Consider the following 22,380-nt stretch of genomic DNA (forward strand, 5'->3'; position numbering starts at 1 on the left):
TTAACCTCTTAACACGCCCTGGCCCACCGGCGGGCCAGAAATATGTAACAATTAATATCTGTCTGGATTGCAGGCCCTGAGTGGCTAATCGGGAGGTTTGGGAGGATTCCCGATGAGCCGGCTCATGTCAATCTCGAGTTTGGGCCGGTTGGACAGAAAAAATAATTTTGACACTTATCTGTCACTCATCTAATCTTATTCTTGCATTCATTTCCATTCAACTATGTATGCTTTCTCTATTCGTCTGACAGCACAGCCCCTACTTTTGTTTATTAGAATTGTTATTCATAATTACCATATTTGCGTGTTTTGTACGTGTTACACTCAGTGTTGGGCACGTTACTTTGAAAAAGTAATTAGTTATAGTTACTAGTTACTTCTCCAAAAAGAGTTACTAACGGAGTTACTCCACTATAAAAGTAACTAGTTACCAGTGAAAGTAACTATTGCCTTACTTTTTTGTTATTCGTCCAGTAAAAAAAGAACAAAAGAAAAGGAATTATGTAATTACTATTATTATTAGAAAAATAACAAGCGAAAATAAACCCAAAATGTTGACAAAAATATAATCTAACAAATAAAAAAAAAAAAAAACGAAAAACTCCACACAACCAAAGAAAGTTACTAAGACTTGTAATGCTGAAAAAAAACGGAAAAAGCAAATTCGCATCTGGGGATGAAATTAAACAAATTAGACAGGCACTTGTGTGTGTAAAATAAGTAAAGAACGAAATTAATAATCATTAAAAATAAACTTATTATTATTATTATTATTGTTATTATTATTATTATTATTATTGTTATTATTATTATTATTATTATTATTATTATTATTGGCAGTGGTAGTAGAATAATAATACTTGACGCTATTATTAATACTAATTCTTTTTCAAATTATAAAAAAGGTTTTATTCTTAGCATTCTTATGTTTAATATTATTGTTGCTGTTGCTGGTACAACAATAACAACAACAACAATAATAATAATAATAATAATAATACATGCTATTAAAATACCACTTTTTATCATAATCATTTTCAATGTTAATATATTTTATTATTATTATTATTATTATTATTATTATTATTATTATTATGTACTGTTTTAAAACAAATTAATGTAATTTACTTTTGACAGTTGCAGTTCCTACAACATAAGCTTTTATATTTGTATCCAGTTGATCTGCATAAATTCATAACATAACGTTTTTTTTTACTTCCCCCTCTTGTAAATTGTCACTACCAGTTCTATAATTCTAACAATAATATAACCAGACACTTCGCACTACATTTATAATATTTAATGTGGTTCTATTTGTTGTATAAGTTACATCGGAAGCCATTTCCCTGTGGTTTATTTTTTGCGCTCGGTGTGAAACACGCGTTAATAATTAAAATAACAATTGTAATGAATTAGAAAAAAATAATAATTGTTATTCATTTTTGTAATAATTCAGTCCGTTTATTTAGTCAGTATAGCTGTATTAACCCTTTCATGCATGAATTATTAAATCACTAAAGTGGATTTTTTTTCTGTGTTTTTTTTCCCCACAAGAAAGACTTAAAACACATAATATATTTTTTATTCTAATTATTTATTCTGACAGAGATACACGACTGTCCACTGTAGTGGGCACCATGCACTAACCGGATAGAAATGCAATTTAGGAGAAAATGTTCTATTTCATGTTTATAGCTCAAACAAACAATATATTATAGGAACTTTTCATATACAAAACCTTCAATGTAAAAACAGCTTAGATAAAAGTATCAGCAAATTTGAAGAAAACAACAATTCCAATCAGATTATTGCAACTGAACTCATATACTCTTTGAACAATACCATTTGTCACATTTTACTAATCATAAATAGCTAGTTAAATTGCCAACATTTGATTAAAAAGAAAAAGAACACCCACCCACCCCTATAGAAAGTTAAACGTCTCTACATTTTCATTTCATTAGTTGCAAGAGTTTGAATCATAGTTCAGTGAGTGTGAAAATGTCCGAAACATCCTGGGCACAATGCCACTGTGCAGGCCTGGCAAACATACTTGGTCTTCTTCTTGCAGATCTCATCTCTGCAACGACTGGCATTTTTCATGTCCATCAACAATGGCCAGTGATGTCCAGGGATGTAACAGATCTCTTGTGGTATATTCACAGCCACTCTTTTGGAAACAGGAGGTGGTGAGACATCGCTAGGCCTACTTGGGGAGCGCTTGTGTGACCCAACACTGACCAGTGCTGCCGCAACTGATGCTTTGAATTCAAGCAGATCCTTGTGATTGCCATGCATTAACACAGGTGACATCCAAAAAGTGGTAAAAAATGTGCATGTACCACCTGAGATTTTTACGCCGATTGGCGTATGTAGCCACACACTGACCCAAGAGATCAACACCTCCCATGCTAGAGTTGTAAAGCTTGATGACATGTGGGCGCAGGATTTGGATTACTTTTTTCTCTTTCTTGGCCCACCTTTTGTCTACATCTTGTGGATTCTTCCCTGCATACGTTTAAGCAACGTGTATTACCTGACTATCCAGGCACCAGGTCACAGTGATATTCTCTTCACTAGTCACCACTGAAGAGGCCCCTCTCCCTTCCTCTGCCAGTGTTACTTTGTCTTTCAGCTTCCCTTGAGAGCCCATGAGCCTGTTGGCTCGGCAGGTTCCTGTGGCCTCAATGCCAAGACTTTTCAACTTTTCCAAAATGGGGATGGAACAGAAAAAAATATCTAAAAAGACCTTGTGGTTCTTCCCTTCAATCTTCTCACAGAGTCGGAGTACCACCTCCGCTGCCATTCCAAACGCCCCCACTTGACCCCTGCCTCCAGTGGCTCCCTGATACAGCTCAAACTGGTACATATAACCAGTGGAGGCCCCAGCTCGTACCCATACTTTGAAGCCCCAAGGTTTGGGTTTCTTGGGTATGTATTGCTTGGTGCTGTGCTGTCCTTTAAAGGGATGATCTGTTCATCTATTGACTGGAACTCCTCTGGCTCCATGGCAGCCAAGTAAGTTGTCTGAAGGACATCTAGTACAGGGCGGATTTTAAAGAAACGGTCATCCCCAGCATCATCATTCAGGCCTACAAAGTGCAGGTGCCGCATGATATCCTCAAACTGGTTCACGGTCATTGCATTAGCGATGCCATTTTGCCGTAGCCCTGGGTTAGAGGACCAGTACATGCGTAGTCTTGGGTATTTGACATACGACATCATGAGATTAATCCCAAGGAAGATTTTTAGCTCTGAAATTGTCAGACCAAAGTTGTTCTTGCCTTTGTACAGTGCATACACATTTGATTGGCACACACTTAGGTCAAGGAGACTGTCTGGAAAGAGACTGCAAAATATGTCAATAGGTTCCTCTCCCTGAACATGAACAATATTCTGACCCTAAAATGGTGGTGGCTGTCCATCATAATCGTTGTCTTTTACTCTCCAGATTCTTCTTTTTCGTTTCCCTACACCTCCCTCAATCACTTCTGTTTCCTGTTCTTCTCCTGTCTCTTCTTCTCCCTCACTTTCTTCTTCTCCTGACTCACTCTCAACCTCATTGCCCCTACTCTTTTTTTCCTGATGGCCTTTCTGGGTGATAATCACTATCATCATCACTGCATTCCGATCCACTTGAATCTGGTATTTCTGTGATCACCTTGTCTCCTCTCCTGTCTGTCCTGTGTTTAGAACATAAGTGCAGAAATAGCTTATTAAACTGATGCATTGGATAACTATGCAACATAACTAAACCTGCTTATACTCTTATACTACATATACTCACTTATACACACACACACACACACAAGCATGTGTGCATGCACAGGCTTATACAACTAGACATACATCCTTAAGTTTAGGGGAGCCATTAAAGGTTGTTTTGTGCAAAGTTTAAAATATACTAAGTACTAACTAAAAAAAGCCTTTTCCATGTGCAGAAATTAAATAGGAAATTAGCATTAAAATTAATGCACAAAAAAACCTTTATTGGCTCCCCTAAACTTTAAAATATACTAAGAAATAACAAAAAAAAAATCCAGCCTTTTCCATTGTGGAGATGTGCAGAAATTAAGTAGGACGGATATTGTAAAATAAGTAAACTTTTGTAAAAGTGAACAGAAAAAAAAGCCACTTATTTCCCTGAATTCCCACCTTTTCCCATTAGATTTCCCTTGTGTTTTTGACATCACTTTCTCTAGACAAGTACCAGTTTCCCAGTGTTCAGTAATGAATACAAAGCCAATACATTAGGGCCTGGGAGACGGGGACCTTTTAAAGCACGGTCCCAGCGCGCTTTACTTCTTCATGGTGACTGCTCAGAATTACCCAAAAACGCAAAACAACAACCCTAAAACATCTATTTCACCACAAACTAACACCACAACACCTACAATTCCTTAATTATTAATCAAATTTAAAAATTCAACTGCACCCCAAAGCATCATGGGAAAGCTCTATGTCACAGTATCACGTGACGCTGTGTGGGTAAGTGTTTGTTCCTATTTTATATATTAAACCCATCCTCCCTCCGCTGCTCTGTGTGCTGCTGCACCAGTTACGTGCATAAAACTCACGTGACATTTAAAAAGCATGTTTAAAAGCAAGTCCACTAATTCCTTTGATGTTCTCAAAGAAAGTTTTTATTTTAAAGAAATGATTGACTGCATGTTCAGATAATTGATGTTTATGACAAAAAATCACTGCTGTTACTGGAACTCACTTCTGTTACTGGCACTCATTCCTTTTACTTTTTATGTTTTGAGTAACAGGAAATAAAGTAACAGGAATAAGTGTTTAGCATAGAATTAGGAAAAACATATAAATAGCTAAATGGTGGCTATGCTAATAGCTTGAGGACACTGGGCACATTCTAGTGATTTTCCCCAAATTTTTTTTTTTTTTTTTAATAAACAAATAAGATCTAAGAATTAATTTAGGTTATAGGATTGAGTGTTGAGATTGATTCTTCAGTCAAAATAAGTTACAATAAGATCAACTATACAGAAAAACTAATGAGGAAACTTAATTTTGGTCTTTCCATTATTTTCAGAAGAACCAACTGATGTCACTTCCTGTTTTAAATGTAATTTGAAAAATGTTCCACATGTTTCAGATGGGTAATATTTTATGATAACAGAAATAAGTGAAACCCAGGGACACAACTAAAATGTGTATTTTAACTTAAATATTATGGATTTATTATGGAAAAAAATATTTTTGAAGCATAGTTGGGATTTGGAGTCACAAAACATTGCAAAAAAAAATAAATCTCTGAAGGATTTAAATAATTATATTTCATGGTAAAGTTTAGTTAGAGAGTAGGGGCAGGTAACAAATGCTAGTTTTTCAGTGTTCTGAGTAGTTTTTATAATTTTTTTTGGATGTAATTTGCAATTAAGTCAATGTACAAGACACTATGCTTAATAATAAATGTATTATAAAGTTATTTTGTGTGCACATTTATCCTGGGGACTGAAATGACACCCATTCGGTGGAATGGCCCATATACATATAAAAGAACTAACTAGTCATCCAATATTTTAATCTGAGCTACAGTAATAAATCTTTGCGATCATTAAAGACACTAAAGTTCTTTCTGCAGCAGTGAAAGATCAGTTATTTCCCATGGTGACAATCACACACTGTATACTCTTATAATAAACAAATTCATGTTAATTAAATAACTAATTGACCACATAATTTAGCAACCAATTGCCCTGTACAGGCTACTGGACATTTCTTTGTATTAACACTCTGTGTAACCTATTATTTATGATTTTATTATTAAGTTAATGCTTTTTAAAACTTAATTGAATTAAATTGCAGTTTAGTATTTTTAGAATGTTACCAATAAATATACAGACCTAACATATCACTATGCTAGCTTGCTAATTAGATTTCCCTTTATGCCATTTTATGCTACAATCAGACTTATCGAAATTTTTAAAGATTTTTGTGCAGAGTGTCTGTTATTTCAACCAACAACACAACATCACATGACTCTAAATAATAAAATAAATAAATAAATAAATAAATAATAGTTGCTATAAGTAACCAGCTAGCTAGCAGCCTGACAGCTCTTGTCCTCAGGGGAAGGAGCCATAAACATCTCTCCAATTAAGGCAGGCATACAAGAGGAAAATTACAACTTGGGGTTCAAACATGACCCCAAGTTTTCATCCTAATGATTTAATTATACAAAATAAAAATCAACACAAAGCAGCATATATATAAATTAATAATTTAATTCTACATTCAAGGTGGCAATTAAAATAAGCATTATTTCACAGACATGTGTTCTGCAGAGTAAGTCTCCTCTGGTGGCACTGTAGATTCTGTTAAATATTCTGATATTACTCTTGCACTAAGGCACATCTTAGCTCCTTTACATTTATTTAAAAAATACTATACATTTCTTTTGTGCGAATTCCAAAAGAATCACAAAACAATGAAAAACAGCAGCATTCTAGACTAAAATTAACGTTTTGTTAAAAAAAACAATTAAGAAAATTACGTGTTAAATTTCTCATGTCTACGAAAAAAGACATTCAGAAAGTTTCTAATGTGTCCATAGTGGGAGCAGCAGAGGTCAAATGAAGGCACTGCAGTGATCTTCCTCTGTCGTTTCATTTCTCTAAGAGTACTGCTCACTAAAACTCTGATGAAACTCCTTTATTTTCGCCAAAACGATCTTCAGCTTTTCTGTAGGTGGCAGAATGGTCATCCTGAGTGGAAAAAAACAAAACAAAAACAGAATAATTTAGACCAAGCCCACAATTTGAGGGAAAACAGACATTAACAGGGCTCTTAAGTCTTGCATGTTGGGCGAGACACTGTATATCTGTATATCTGTGCTGAAAATTTGATGGGACGTGCAGCGCAGATGTACGTGTAGTAAACGGAGTCGTGCTGCTGTGAGTAGTGAACGCAGCACGTGCCAGCTTTTGTTCATAGCTGTGGTAATTAGCATTATCTGGTTAATATATCAGAATAAACTGCGCCTTATTAGCAGTTTAGCTCAAATAAAAGGAGTATATTTGATAGTTGGGTCGAATCAAGAACGGATCACATTCTCTCCACTAACAAATCGCTCCAGAGTTTGTTTGGGACCGGACCGAGACCATCTGCTCTAGCAGGTCTCGGTTCGGTTGTTTTTATCCGCACCTGAGTGCGATTACTGGTTTCACACCTGCTCAATGAAACCGCCCTATGGGTACAAATGAACCAGAGTCCGTTTTAACTGGACCAAATGGTGCTGCTGTGAGTTTCTTAATAAAAAAACCTTTAAAATCCACATTACTGACCTGAAGTGGAAGGTGCCGTCTCTTTGACCAAACCCGCTGCCTGGAACCAGACAGATCCCCTTTTCCTCCAGAAGTTTCATACAGTAGAACATATCTGGAGCCTGGCCTTTCTCCTACAAATAATATTAAATAAATATTTACGTTTTGTGAGAATAATCATAGCTTTTTTGTATTTTTTGGTTAGAATTTAGAAAAATGTACAGAAAAAAAGTTAGTATTATTTGGGTATCGTTACCCAATTCAAAGTATTGAACTGGTACCGATATCAAAAATGTGTTACTGCCTGTAAGAAATGTAAATGCATAGAAATGCATTTGTTCAATATTGGGAAAAATTGGGGGTACAGTTGCTTAATAATGTAAAAAAAAAAAAAAAACAGACAAACACAGAATCCCACCTGCGAGGTATTTTAGGAATAGAATGAAAGTTGGCCCGCTGTTAAGCAGGTTTTTATAATATGAGATTCAAAGTTTGAACGCTAGGTGTCAGAAACGGACCAAAGAGTCTAAAAGCAGCGAGAGTGAAGTTGTAGCGCAAAAAAACGGGGCAAAGAGTCTAAAAGCGGAGAGAGTGCGCAGTTCTAGTGCAAAAAAACGTGCCAAAGAGTCTAAAAGCGGAGAGAGTGCGCATTTCTAGCGCAGAAAAACGGGCCAAAGAGTCGAAAAGCGGAGAGGGTGCACAGTTCTAGCGCAGAAAAAGGGCAAAAAAAACTAAAAGTTGTCTTAATTAAGGAGTTTAATATTAAGAGACCTCATGAAATGAAACATCAATTTGAAAAATCTTAGTTTACACAAAGATAGATAAAGATAGTGAGTCAAGTAAAATGGTGTGTACATAAAAGTAATCAGGAAAATGTATTTTTTAAAGTGGTATATTTCATTATTTGTTTTATTACAGAGTCTGTGGCCCGTGACTTGGCCCCCAACAAAAAAAAGTTTGGACACCCCTGTCTTAGAGAGTTTGGAGCGCCTATGTTTCAATCAAAATATCAATATTTGATGCCATGTATCAATACTGTATCGCAAACTAAAATTATACAATATATTGCAATATCATATTAAGAAAACAATTAGCATATCATAAAAATCTCATACAAATGGAACCCTATTTCTGAGGTAGATTTAAATGGTTATTTTGCCTGGTTTTACAGTTTACTGCCCATAAACTCACTATGTGCTTGAGCTTTAATAGCACCTAAAGGAGAGGCTGCATGGTCTTACCTTGGCCTCAGCGATGGCTTTAGGAGGGAGCTGGATGCTGGGGAAGCTGTACATGGCTCCCTGAACTGGATTACAGCTTATCCCTGGTACTTGGTTCAGGATGTCCTGGGTCATCTTAGCCTTTTCTGCCAGCATCGCTAGAGTGTGTGAACGTTCCTGTAAAAAGTTACAGATAATTATAATAATTATAAACTGTTTATGGGTGCATTATTACATTAACTGAACAAATCCACACATAGTCTGGATTTACTGACCCACAGAACATTCTGAGCACTGTTTATTTGTTGTGGTTAAGGCATCAGTCACGAATAAATAAATAAATAAATAAACAACTTAAACCACACATGAATAAACAGGTTAACATCTAAAGTAAAGACCTTGATGAAGGTGGCATAAGAGGGCTCATCTGGTTGTGGCGGATTGACCACCAGATCCAGAAGAGCCTGTCCAGTAACGGGAGGACACAGTCGGACGGACACCAGCTTAGTGAGCTGAACTTTGACCTCGGGGTCCAGGTTCACCACCTCCATGTATCCGCCTCGAAAACCACACCTTAAGAGAGAAAGAGGTTAGAAGAGTTAGACACGTCTGACATTTTCCTAGAGTTTAATAAGAGGAAAATTACTAAGAAATGGTTTGAATTTAGTCACTGTTTAAAATTTAAATTATCCAGACTATGAAGGAACACATATGGAATCATGTCGTAACTAAAAAGTGTTAAACAATCTAAAATACAAGATGGCTCTTATCTGGGGGTCTGCTAACATGCAATTTCTGAACTTATCCTGTGCCATTTATCCTGGTCTTCCTTTCCTGGGGCGGTCCTGATGAGAGCCAGTTTCATCATAATGTTTTTTTAATGGTCTTTGTGATTGTACACTCAAACCTCTTGACATTTTTCAGATTCGCTGATCTTCATTTCTTAATTATTTTTTTTTTTTTACTTAGTTGAGTAGTTCTTACCGTAATATGGATTAGAACATTAATCAAATAGAGCAACTCTACCTCTTCATAACAACATACAACTGATGCTCTCAAACTTTACTACCTAGAAGTAGTGGCTGATACATACAGTGGTATGTATGAAAAGTTTTGGCACCCCTGATCATTTTTTTTTATGATTTTCCTTTATAAATCATTGGTTGTTTGGATCAGCAATTTTAGTTAAATATATCATATAGCAGATGAACACAGTGATTTTTGAAAAGTGAAATGAAGTTTATAGGATTTACAGAAAGTATGTAAAAATTCTTTAAACTAAATTAGGCAGGTGCATAAAGTTGGGCACAGAAAAATTACATCAATATTTAGTAGATCCTCCTTTTGCAGAAATAACAGCCTCTAAATACTTCCTGTAGCTTCCAATGAGAGTCTGGTTTGTGGTTAAAGGTATTTTGGATTATTCTTCTTGACAAAACATCTCCCGTTCAGTAAGGTTTGATTTATCAATCAATTATACTGCTATTATAAATAGCCTGTGTATTTTTGAAAGTACTCCAATCTGTAGAGTATAAACAGTACAGGCAGGGAAAAGATTAATAAGATAAATAAATGATTTATTCCTGGCTGAGAAACATCTATCCAATATTAAGACACTTTTTTACACAAACACTTACTCTCCCATGTAGCACTTGGACGTGGAGTGGAAAGAGACCAACTCCACTTTTTCCGAATACTCCGGCCCCATTTCAAACAGAACCTTCTTAAAGGAGTGGAACTGACAGCCTTCTGCATAAACGTTATCCTGATACACCTACACACACACACACACAAACCACACTGAGAACAGGGCATGATTTATACTGCCTGCCAATATCTGTGGACACCTTGCTTTTAAACCCCGTTCTTTAAATAAGTATCAAGCAAACATCTGTAAACTTGCCTCATCCGCCATCAGAAAGAGGTTTTCTTCAGCAGCAAACTTAATCACATCCTCGATGCACTGCCGGCTCTGCACCTGACCTGCACAGTGTTACAATAAAGATTTTATTACAGAACAGCCTTTCAAAGCAATGAAATCATTAATGCTACAGATAATGCTGTGTAAAACTATGTTGAGGGATATTATTATTTATTTATTTATTTATTTTTATTATTAGAAGTAGTCAGTCACTACAACAACATAAATAGAAGTAGTCAGTCACTACAAAATAAAACCATAAAATTGGCTCTTTCTTGAACTTTATTTTAAAATCATTATTTTCCTGAACACAAATCAAGCAGTTCATGTCCTCCAAACCTTTATTTTCATTATGTTTGTCTATTTTTAAACCTGCAGTGTTTGGGTTGATTCCTGTTACTGATATGAAATTATTAAGTGGAGAAGAAAGTGAACAGGCAGTTTTTTCAAGTGTTACACCTGTAACATTTTAAGGCATTTTAATGCATTTTAAAGGGGTTAAATAATTGAATCATTCAAGCTTTACCTGTGGGGTTTCCTGGGTTGATGATGCAGAGAACCCGTGGCCTGCAGTGTTTCCTGGCGGCTTCCAGGGCGCGCCGCAGTTCTTTCACATCTAAACTCCAGCACTTGGCCTCATCCAGATAGTAGTTAATCTGAACTGCAGCAAGTTCAGCCAGCCCGGCGGAGTAGAGCGGATACTGAGGGATAGAAATCATCACTCCTGTACGAGAAGAGCCTTCACCTGAGACTAACAGCTTCAGCATGGTCTGAACAAATAAGAGACGTCAAATTAAAGTCAGGACTGCAGAAAGAACAAAAGATATATACAGATCTGAAAAACAAATGATGACCAATAAGAGAAATTATGAGTTTCTTTGATTTTACCAAATTGAAAACCTCTGAAATATAATCAAGTTGTAGATGAATGATCACAAGACTTCAAACCTCTGGAAAAAATTAAGAGACCACTTCAGTTTCTGAATCAATTTCTCTGATTTTGCTATTTATAGGTATATGTTTGAGTAAAATAAACATTGTTGTTTATTCTATAAACTACGGACAAATTTCTCCCAAATTTGAATGTCTGAAATAACAAAAAAGATACAGAACTTTTAGACCTCAAATAATGCAAAGAAAACAAGTTCACATTTATAAAGTTTTAAGAGTTTAGAAATAAAAAAATTGTGGAATAACCCTGTTTTTTATCACAATTTTTATGCATCTTGGCATGTTCTTCTCCACCAGTCTTACACACTGCTTTTGGATAACTTTATGCCACTCCTGGTGCAAACATTCAAGCAGTTGAGCTTGGTTTGATGGCTTGTGATCATCCATCTTTATCTTGATTATATTCCAGAGGTTTTCAATTTGGTAAAATCAAAGAAACTCCTTTTTTATTTTTTTTTCCAGAGCTGTACAATATGCTTTTCTTTACCATAATTCCATCACTGGCTCCTGCACTGAGGTAGATGTTGTCTGGACTGCATGGGATACCTCCGTCTCTTCTTTCAATATATCGTGCAACATCATTGCGAATCAGCTCTATACCCTGACTAGCACTGTAGGAACCTGTAGGGGAAAAAAGAGCAATTGAAAATTAATTAAAAATCCACTTTACTTATACTTTGAAACATACATTACCAGTCAAAGGTTTGGACACATATGCACATTCAATGTTTTTCTTTATGGAATTTATTTTCTAAATTGTAGATTAATCACCAGACTGAGGGACAGCTTCATCCACCAGGCCGTGAGGATGCTCAACCCTTTCTCTGCTTTACCCCTCTCCCTCTTCTACCCACAGCACACACATGCTCAGCATCCTGACCCCCCCCCCCCCCTCCCCTCCAATCAATAAAGTACTGGAACTTTTCAAGAACTGATATGCACTCACACACCCCATACCTGCACTACTGCTTATATTTGCACTATAATATCCACTTTAATTCTCCCCACAACTGTGAAATTTAAAGAACTGTATGCACTCGTTCACTTTTACCAGTCTTTTTTTTTTTTTTTTTTTGCTGTAACTTTGGGAAATCGCAAGTAGTTCATCTCTTTAGCTAGCTAGCTAACTTTTCCGTTTCAGCGTAAATGGTAAAACAACAGATGGCAGAGGCTGCAGCATTTGGAGCAAGGTGGAATGAAACAATAAAATAAAAGCTAATTTCAGCTCAGAAATTAAGGAATGGACAATAATAATTATTTGTTGCACCACCTGCCCTTTAAAAAAGACATGCTTGAAAGGCTTGAAGGGTTGTCCCTATTCTTTGGGGGAGGATGTCACCCCTTTCCCTTGTAACTCTCTTCCAGTGTAATTCGCTAACTAAGATAGCATGGTAGCCGCCCAAGAACACAATGTCTGTTTTATCTCTAGTCCCATACCAATGCTCCCGCCCGCACACGCCTGCAGAATACGTCTTGCTCGGTTCTTCACATCCTCTGGAAACTTGTTATCTTCCAGGAGTTCGGGATAGGAGCACAGGGCCAGAACCTAAAAGTGCAAACAGCACAAACAAGAGAGTAAAACAATCAGCACTTAATTTGGATTCAGCACTATTATAAATAAAGAATACATATATATGCATATACAATATATTATATGGGGTATATACATACATACATACAGCTCTGGAAAAAAATTAAGAGACCACTTCAGTTTCTGAATCTGTTTCTCTGATATAAATAACAATAAACATTTTGAGAATTTAGAGCTTACAGATCTTAAATAATGCAAAGAAAACAAGTTTATATTCATAAAGTTTTATAAAGAGTTCAGAAATCAATATTTGGTGGAATAACTCTGTTTTTTAATCACAGTTTTTATCCATATTTGCATGTTCTCCTCCACCAGTCTTACACACTGCTTTTGGATAACTTTATGCCACTCCTGGTGCAAAGATTCAAGCAGTTCAGTTTGGTTTGATGGCTTGTGATCATCCATCTTCCTCTTGATTATATTCCAGAGGTTTTCAATTTGTAAAATCAAAAAACTTCATCATTTTTAAGTGGCCTCTTTTTTCCAGAGCTGTATAACTGATCAGACAAAGCACGTTCAGTGCCTAAAGTTAACCGCAGAATTTACAGCTGGAGCAACAAGACTACCAGGCATTTAAAACATATTTACCCCAAAAAATTATAATTCTTTGGTGCTCCACCACAGTAAAGTGCTTTCTGCTAATCTAATAATGCAAAACAGTTTGATAATGCATAACTAATTTATTAGGACATTACTACAGTCTTTATCAGTAATGTACTTTTGCCCCTATTAACAGATAACAGTGCCATACAGTGCCAGAAACCAGATAAGCACGTCTATCTGAGATAACCAAACAAAACCACATGGTCTGGGTGTGTGATGATTTGGACGTGCAGTAAGAATCCTGTTAACTGCTGGAGTATAAACATCCTTGTTAGTTAGCTTTAGCCTTTACAGCTTTCACATGAGACAGGAATTGTGAAAATTAGACATTTGTTTAAAATGTCCAAAGCACAGATATTAAAACTTAATACTTCATGCGCTTCTCAATTGCAACAATCCACTCATAAAAACTAATAACAGACATTTAATCAGGGAACAACGATCAACTGTTAACTATTGCTTAACTTTTTTTTAGTAATTTATATGTTCAATTATTTGTTTATTTTTACAAAGGTGTTAAATCTGTTAATGGATTTGTTAATAAGATCATTTGGACCTTGTTGGTACTGAGTCTTCACATAAGTTAAAGCAGCATTAGGAAGAATTTGTATGTCTTGCTTCTAGGCTTCACCCTATAGTCAGGAAGTATTATTCAGGCCAGGACTACAGGACACATTTTTCTGGATGAGCTCGATGGACTAGTGTGTGCTCCAATATATTTTCAGAATTGGTTCTAAAAACAAACCTGTCTGAAGAAAGTGATGGGTTTCTGGCCCATGGCATGGCAATCTCCAATATTGGCCTTTATGACCTCTGTGAAGGGCTTCTTCACTCCCTGTAGAAAGAAAAATAATAAAATTAGACATTTTACACAAAATTATAGATATTAAAATTATAAATATTGTTCTTTGCAGAAATGTAAACAAGTAAATTACCAGAGCCATATTTAGTGCGTTTTCACACCTTTAGTTTGTTTCTATGGTCCAGATCAGTTTTTTTTCTCACTCTGTTCTGTTTAGTTTTCCACAGACACAAACCTAAACTCACCAAATTGCTCACCAATAAACCACGCGAGCACATTGTCTCCTCTGATTGGAGAGCTGTCTGGCATGTGAGCAAGAGAGTAAATATAGTGAGAAGATTCTGTGTAGCGTGTATACTCTGTGCAGTGTGAAGCGATTTAACACAGAACTCTAAAACGCTGTGCTTTCAAACACAGTGAGACATGCAACACATATGTACACGTAGTTAACAGTCCACCTCGGAATGGCTGAAGAAAAACAAGACGAAAAATGAAGACTTTGGAGTGGCCTAGTCAAAGTCCTGACCTAAATCCTATTGAGATGCTGTGGCATGACCTTAAAAAGGCCGTGCATGCTCGAAAACCCTCCAATGTGGCTGAATTACAACAATTCTGCAAAGATGAGAGGAGCCAAAACTCCTCCACAACGCTGTGAAAGACTCATTGCAAGTTATCGTAAATGCTTGGTTGCAGTCGTTGCTGCTGAGGGTGGCCCGACCAGCTATTAGGTTTAGGGGGCAATCACTTTTTCACACAGGGCCATGTAGGTTTGGATTTTTTTTTCTCCCTTAATAATAAACACCTTCATTTAAAAATAGCATTTTGTGTTTACCTGTGTTGTCTTTGACTAATAGTTAAATTGGTTTGATGTTCCGAAATATTTAAGTGTGACAAACATGGAAGAGAGTTTGTTTGGGACCGGACCGAGACCACCTTCACTCAGTCCAGTTGTTTTGATCCGCACCCGAGTGCGATTGCTGTTTTCACACAATTCATTTGTTTTCACAACTTCATTTGTACCCTTAGTGCTCGAACCGCACTAAGGGTACAAATGAAGTTTTAACCAGAGTCTGTTTTAACCAGACCAAATAGTGCTGGTGTGAAAACGCCCTTAAATTCACTCTAACATTCCAACCTTGCTGAGTCTGGCCATTTGTTTTTGTATTTCTTTATCTTCTTTAACTAGTGATTTTACTAGTTAAGTAGCAATTTTCCCCATTATTCAAATGTGGATATAACATGGAACACTGGTGGGCATTCCCATTAGTGACTGGCCTACCGAAAATACTCCAAATGGGCATGGACAACTCATCCGGGAGGTCACAAAGAACACAGAACAACATCTAAAGAACAGCGGTTCTCACTTGCCTCAGTTAAGGTGTATATAAAAATCCCAACATAAAAATATGAGACAGCATTTTGTGTTTCATGTAATTTCAGTCATTAAATTGTCCATCAAAACATCATTCAAATCAAACCATTTCATCTTTTTCTGTTTTCTGGTACATAAGGTCATTTCTATCACGTGCAGTTAGCACACTAGCACGTTCTTTCTGGCAGACGTGCCTCTGTTCTGTCAGCTCTGTCCTGGGAGAATATGGGACATCCTGTCACTGACTGCACTGCTCTGGATTAGACAGTATGTTCTGAGGTCAGTGAATGAATACAATGCTTCTTTCCTCCTGAATCTTTAACACATTCACTCTGAGCCCGGGCCGTTAGATTGGGTCTGTTGTCCAAGTTAATCAGCAGTGTTGTTCCAATTATCAGTAGTACAGACAAGACAGTTACAGCAGGGCCTGTAGCTGGAGTCTTGGTTCATCTCTTCTTTGGGGTCTTCTTTACTCATGCTTGTAGTTCAGTTTTTCTGTAGGCTTCTGATTCCTCTCAGTGGATCTTCTTCAAGATCTTAGGCTAGGTTTGCACAGCAGATGCAGTTTGGTCAAAAGCAGATTGGAATTCATGTGACTTCTAAATCAAGGACTGAAAATGGACAGCAGCAGTGAGGAAGGTTTTCAGTTGTAGGATTGTAACAGAGAATGTTATAAGAACATTTAGCAACATTTGGAAAAGGTTCCAGAAAGGTTAGCATGTAATGTTACAGAAAAAATGTTCCAAAAACGTTTTCAGAATATGTGTGATAATAATGGTTCGTTTTACCATGTTATTAAAATGTTTCTCACATAACATTCGCAGCAAGATGAATACTAACATTATAGAAACTTTAAAATAAAAAGGTTATAAGAGCTTCTAGAAAACTTGACAGATTGAATGTTTTAAAAATGTTAACTGTAATGTTCAGAAAACATTTTATTAACCAATAATCATACATATCTGGACTGATGTTTCGGTTCAAACTAAATTAGAAGGCTCATGTCTCAACCTCGAATGAAATGGTAAATTTTGGCCACAGAAGGGCATGGCTGCAATGTCAAAGAAAAATAGAAATCATAGGGAAACCCGTTGCTGTATGTGGACGAGTATTATCCTGCTGAAAAGATTGCAATTGGAAACCCAGCAGAACTGTTAGTGTCCCTCGTCCAAAAACAATTTGCAGAAAGCATTCTACTAACCAAATAGTCATGAATATTAGGACTGATGTCTCCGTTCAAACTAAATTGTAAGGCGCATGCCAAAAACTCAGTGTGTTTCCTATGAAATGGTTGAACTTGGCCGCAGCAGGCCATGAGTGCAGGGCCAAAGAAAAATAACTTTAAAATTTTATAACTAAGTTTATAGAAATTAAGGGCCCAAATCAAAGTAGAGGCCAAGGAAGTACTGCAAGTTGGCAGAGAAATTATGAGAAACCCGTTGCTGTATGTGTACAAGTATTATCCTGCTGAAAGATACCAATTTGAAACCCAGCAGGACTGTTAGTGCCCCTCATGCAAAATCGCTAACTGCAACGTTTCAGAAAACGTTTTACTAACCATTAATCATAAACCTCAGTGGGGTTCCTACAAAATGCTTGAACTTGGCTGCAGTAGGCCATGAGTGCAGGGTCAAAGAGAAATAATTGAAAAACTTTATAAAAAAAAAAAAAGTTTATAGAAATTAAAGGCAGTACTGCAAGTACTGCAGAGAAATCATGAGAAACCCTTTGCTGTATGTGGACGAGCATTATCCTGCTGAAAAAAAAATGCCAACTGAAAACCCAGTAGGACTGTTAGGCTTTGTTTACATTACAAGCCACATTACCCAAATCCGTTTTTTTGCTCAGATCAGATCTTGACGGTTTACATTCACAAATGTAAGTGAGTATCTGTATCTGTGTGTAATGTAAATCAATCTGTCCCTGAAACTCTTCATATGTGCACATTGATACCTGTATAAACGTCGCCTTCTTCACGAACAACAAAAAAAGTCACATTTAAGAGCTTTATAAAGGGAAAAGGATGTGTTTGTTAGCAGCTCATATGGGGAGGATCTTTTGCTGGAGTGGAGAAACAGCAAACAGCTGGTCTGAAGTACACGCTCAGGTTGAGGAGGTGAAAAAAGGCCAGGCGGTTTGCTTTTGCTGTTTTTTATGCAGGTATAGCTGCACAGAGATGAGTGTGGGTATGAGAGAGAAGCACGTAGCGCTAATCCTAATGTGTAAAAGCAAAAAGACTGAGCATTATTTCAGATTTGACCGTTCACATTCATGACACACATCCATTAATTTAATATGTTTCCAATTTAGGACCACTTTCTTAACGTTACTCAAATCTGATTTGAAAAATTCAGATTTGGCACGTTCACAGATCTGAGCCACATTGAGCAAAAAAAAAAGTCACTTTAGCCTGGTAATGTGAACGTAACCTTAGTGCCCAACAGAACCTGGATTTGTTGCTAAACATGATGTGGTCCCAGTCTTTAGAATTCAAGGTTTCTCTCTGGCTGACAAATGGCCTAGATGACGAGCAGTTCATTGAAACAACCATGCTTCTCCAGTCCAGTAAAAAATATTGTTAATCAGTGTAGTAAAGGACTACTAGACTTGACATGACATGACATGACAAGAATTATGGAAAGACCAGGGTAAAATCAGACCACTCGTTTAATCATTTACACATCTGCCAGAGACACAACTGCACACTGAATTATTTTGGCAATAAATGTGTGGCTAAGGAATGCATTGCCCCCACACAAACACACTTACACAGACACACACACATACACACTCCACCCCGCTCATTAGCAGCCTCGTGCCCACTCATGTGGCACTGCGCCTAGCACCAAGTGGCCTTCCTGGCAGAGAGACTGGGAAAAGGCCGGACAAGCAAAAGGGGGGCCGTACAGGGGTCCGGGGCGAACCTCAAAAAACACACAGACACCCACTGTTTCAGGGGCTAAAGGGAGACTGCTCCATCAAACGGCATTGTACTTGAACTCAAGCCACAGAATACTTTATTACAACACACACATTGTGGATCTTCATCAAATATGCAGCGGTTTGAGTAGTGAGGTCATTCAACGCAAAAAGACTTTCTAGTGCTGACTTGTTTTTCCCGGTATGTGTTTGTGGTTTTTACATAGGCAAAAAAATAACCACAGAGTTCACAGTTCTCTTAACAGAGTTAGCTCTGTATTCGGCCATCAGGTTTGAGTCTTTATTGCTATAAATGTATTTTATACTGATGCTCATTCATAAATACTTGTAACTACATAATTAATTATATAATTAAGCTTTGGTAAAAAATAAGAGACCAACTAAAAATGACGAGTTTCATTGATTTTACCAAATTGAAAATTTGGATGTAATCAAGAGGAAGATGGATGATCACAAGCCATCAAACCAAGCTGAACTACTTGAATTTTTGCATTAGGAGTGCCATAAACTTATCCAAAAGCAGTGTGTAAGACTGGTGGAGGAGAACATGTCAAGATGCATTAAAACTGTGATAAAAAAAACAGGGTTATTCCACCAAATATTGAGATCTAAACTCTTAAAACTTTATGAATATGAACTTGTTTTCTTTGCATTATTTGAGGTCTGAAAGCTCTGCCTTTTTTCTATTTCAGCCATTTCTCATTTTCTGCAAATAAATGCTCTAAATGACAATATTTTTATTTGGAATTTGGGAGAAAAGTTTCATTTTACTCAAACATATATCTATAAATACCAAAATCAGAGAAACTTAATTTTTCCAAAGCTGTATAAGGAAATGGTTTGTTTTGCTGAAAGGATGACACTAGAAATATGACGTAGAAAGAATCAGTATGACGACTTTTTATTTCGTAATCTTAAATAACATAATCGTGTGGACTTTACTGAGTCAGTACTGAGTCAATACTGAGTAAACTACCATCAGGTGTGCATTGTCTAATGTTTATTATTCTTAAAATAAATACATTTTAAAATATTATTCTTTAAATACAGAGCATGCTGTGTACGGTATTTAAAAATACTGATACTTTCTAACATTATACTGTCGTAAGGTTTTCATCATATCATGTATCATCATTTCTCATAAGCATATCAAAATATGAGTCATATCTTTCAGTCATACTGTACAGCATGTGTGGTTGCCATACAGTAACATTATGCTGCAAGCACTCATCCTCTACCAGAGATTCCAAATCTACAGTAACTCAAATCTACAGTGATTCTGGTCTTCTGGAGCGAGTTACCAGATTTACCAGGTTAAATTAGATAGAATTAATAATAATTTAATTAATAATAATTAAATAATTGGTCTGGATATATGTCTTCTCAACAGCACTGAAAAACATGAAAGACCAAAAAAACAATCAATCCCTACCTCTCGCAGTTCCTTCTCAATCTGCACAGCCCTCTGCACTATGGGTCCACGGACAGCATATTCAACACGCTTTACATTGGGGTTCATGGAGTCCAACGTCAAAACCTTCCCATGGTGGAGGAACCCGTTCTCAGTCATCCTGATTGTACTGTTCTTAGACTTCAGCAGCTTGGAAAAACTTGGATTTAAAACCTATGGAGAACAAAATACATCAAATACATTAATACACACATATCACTTGGAGAAACCTGTAGATCCCATATCACACCATTAGATTCTCAAATAAAGCAATGCTTACTAGAAAGACAATGCAACAATCTGAAGAAATTCAGTTTGAGAACATTTGGAGCAGTTTGTGTAGTACAAAACTAGCCTTAATAACAGTACAAATAGAGACTGAAACATCTGAGTGAACATCTCTGAAGAAGAAACAAATCAATTTCATTGTTGCTCAGTACAACAATGAAGATACTTAAAGAGACCTGAAGAAACCTGTAGATCTCATATCACACCATCAGATCCTCAAATAGCGATACTTACTGGAAGACAATGCTACAATCAAAAAAAGAAATTCAGTTTTCTGGAGTATTTTTTTTTTGGAAAAGGTTTTACGCTATTTTTTTCTTTTAAAGTAAAATCTCCCTTTAAAATGCTGTGTAATCCACAACTAGGCTTAATAAAAGCCCCTAATCCCATTTATTGGTAGAAACTGAATCATCTTCTAACAAAACCTGAAGAAACCTGTAGATCTCGTATCACATCAGCAGATCCTCAAATTAGCAATACTTTATGAAAGACAATTCTACAATCTCAAGAAATTCAGTTTGGGATCATTTATGGCAGTTTTCTGGACAAGGTTTAAGCCTGGCAATATTTTTCTTTTGAAGAAAAATCTCCCTTTAAAATGCCGTGTAGTCCACGACTAGGCTTAATAAAGCCGCATAATCACACAGCTGTGAGGAAAAAGACACATCACATTACTCTATATTAGAATATGCAGTCTGAAAACTGAGGAAACTCTGATTTTAAAAGCTGTAGATATCAGAACACCAACTCTAAACATCATGACTTGAAATTGTGTGGTAGAATTACTTCAGTCAGGAGAAACTTGGGTTCAAAAGCTGTGGAGAACAAAATACATCAAATGCATTAAAACACACGTATCACTTATACTTGACAATACAACAATGAAGATACTTGGAGACCTGAAGAAACCTGTAGATCTCATGGCAATGTAATAATCTAAAGAAATTCAGTTTGAGAACATTTGGAGCATTTTTTTTCTGGACCAGGTTTAAGTCTAGACTTTTTGTGGAGCACGAATACTTCCACCAGAACATCACCACCACATTACAGGATACAGGAACAAAATATTAGCAGAAAAAAATGGTTGAAACATGAAAAGAAATGAACCATGTCACTGTATAACATGACAATAACGAACCCCCTGGAGGAACTGAGTATCACCAGGGTCAGTAGTGCATTAATTACATGGAGGAATGAGTTGGAGAGTCTGGAGAATGCAGCAGCTTCTTGCATTGCTCCTCAGTGAAGTTAGAAGCCCTTCAGTAGTGCATTACATTATACCGTTCAGATATTACACAGCTGATGTTATTTGAGATGTTCTGTTACCTTATGAGAAAAGTTACGTCAGCTAATCTAATCTAGGTTATGTACACAAACTCAAGAGTATAAAACACAGCCGTACCAGTCCAGCCCAGAGCCTGGTTCAGTCTCACAGCGCGGTTTATCCCGGGTTAAATATGTGTTCTCTCCGCTGCAGCTCCTGAACAGAGGCGTTTAAAGCGGCATTACTGAACTTCACGCTGAATTAAACTCAGACCACCACCACCCTGAACCCACCACCACTACCGACTCACACTCACACTGCTCGCGCGCGCCCGCTCTTCACTTCACACCCGCACTCAGACACGCCCCGCCCACCGCGCGCTCTGATTGGCTACTATTTGACACTCCCGCGCATACTGTAGATCCCGCTACAGCCAGTTCTCTCTCCCCTGAAGCTAACCAAACACTAGAGAGGACTTTAAAAAGACTCTGGAAAGACTTTTAATAGACTATAATTTAACACCCTCTCACATCTAAAGACAAGTCACAGACTTTTTACTCACAGACTTTTTAGTCACAGACCAATAACTCAAAGACTGGGAATCACCATTTCCCATAATGCTTCTGGTGGAGTTGTATGGCCTCACATCAATGTGAACAGTCAGGGCAAAAATATCACATAAAAAAAATTAA

The 22,380-nt window shown here is 36.8% G+C and overlaps 1 protein-coding gene across 2 annotated transcripts; it reads right to left on the bottom strand.

Annotated features, from left to right (window-relative positions):
• Positions 1-6,230: 6,230 nt before the first annotated feature.
• On the bottom strand, positions 6,231-22,010 carry si:ch211-217a12.1 (alanine aminotransferase 2-like). 2 transcript variants are annotated; one of them, XM_022685449.2, is made up of 12 exons: positions 21,827-22,010; positions 20,119-20,310; positions 14,318-14,407; positions 12,816-12,924; positions 11,866-11,999; positions 10,954-11,197; positions 10,410-10,489; positions 10,144-10,280; positions 8,905-9,079; positions 8,528-8,683; positions 7,308-7,420; positions 6,231-6,728 (listed from the first exon to the last, which is right to left on the bottom strand). In XM_022685449.2, exons 2-12 carry the CDS (start codon positions 20,254-20,256, stop codon positions 6,638-6,640), a joined length of 1,467 nt encoding a protein of 488 aa, XP_022541170.1. In that variant the 5' UTR covers positions 20,257-20,310; positions 21,827-22,010; the 3' UTR covers positions 6,231-6,637. The 2 variants fall into 2 exon arrangements, with proteins under 2 accessions (XP_022541170.1, XP_022541169.2); XM_022685448.2 differs by lacking the exon at positions 21,827-22,010 and adding an exon at positions 21,610-21,672.
• Between the last annotated feature and the right edge of the window lie 370 nt (positions 22,011-22,380).

The sequence above is a fragment of the Astyanax mexicanus genome, chromosome 15 (genome assembly GCF_023375975.1).
Source record: "Astyanax mexicanus isolate ESR-SI-001 chromosome 15, AstMex3_surface, whole genome shotgun sequence".
In the NCBI taxonomy this organism is placed as follows: domain Eukaryota; kingdom Metazoa; phylum Chordata; class Actinopteri; order Characiformes; family Acestrorhamphidae; genus Astyanax; species Astyanax mexicanus.

Bases quoted from the DNA above. Each gene is read 5' to 3' on its own strand.
- si:ch211-217a12.1 (XM_022685448.2), bottom strand. From the start codon at position 21,657: ATGCAAGAAGCTGCTGCATTCTCCAGACTCTCCAACTCATTCCTCCAT. The intron at 11,198-11,865 runs GTAAAGAAAAGC...TTATTTGTTCAG, and splicing joins GAGCCAGTGATGGAATTATG to ACCATGCTGAAGCTGTTAGT. The intron at 9,080-10,143 runs GTAAGTGTTTGT...TTCTCTCTTAAG, and splicing joins TCCAAGTGCTACATGGGAGA to GTGTGGTTTTCGAGGCGGAT.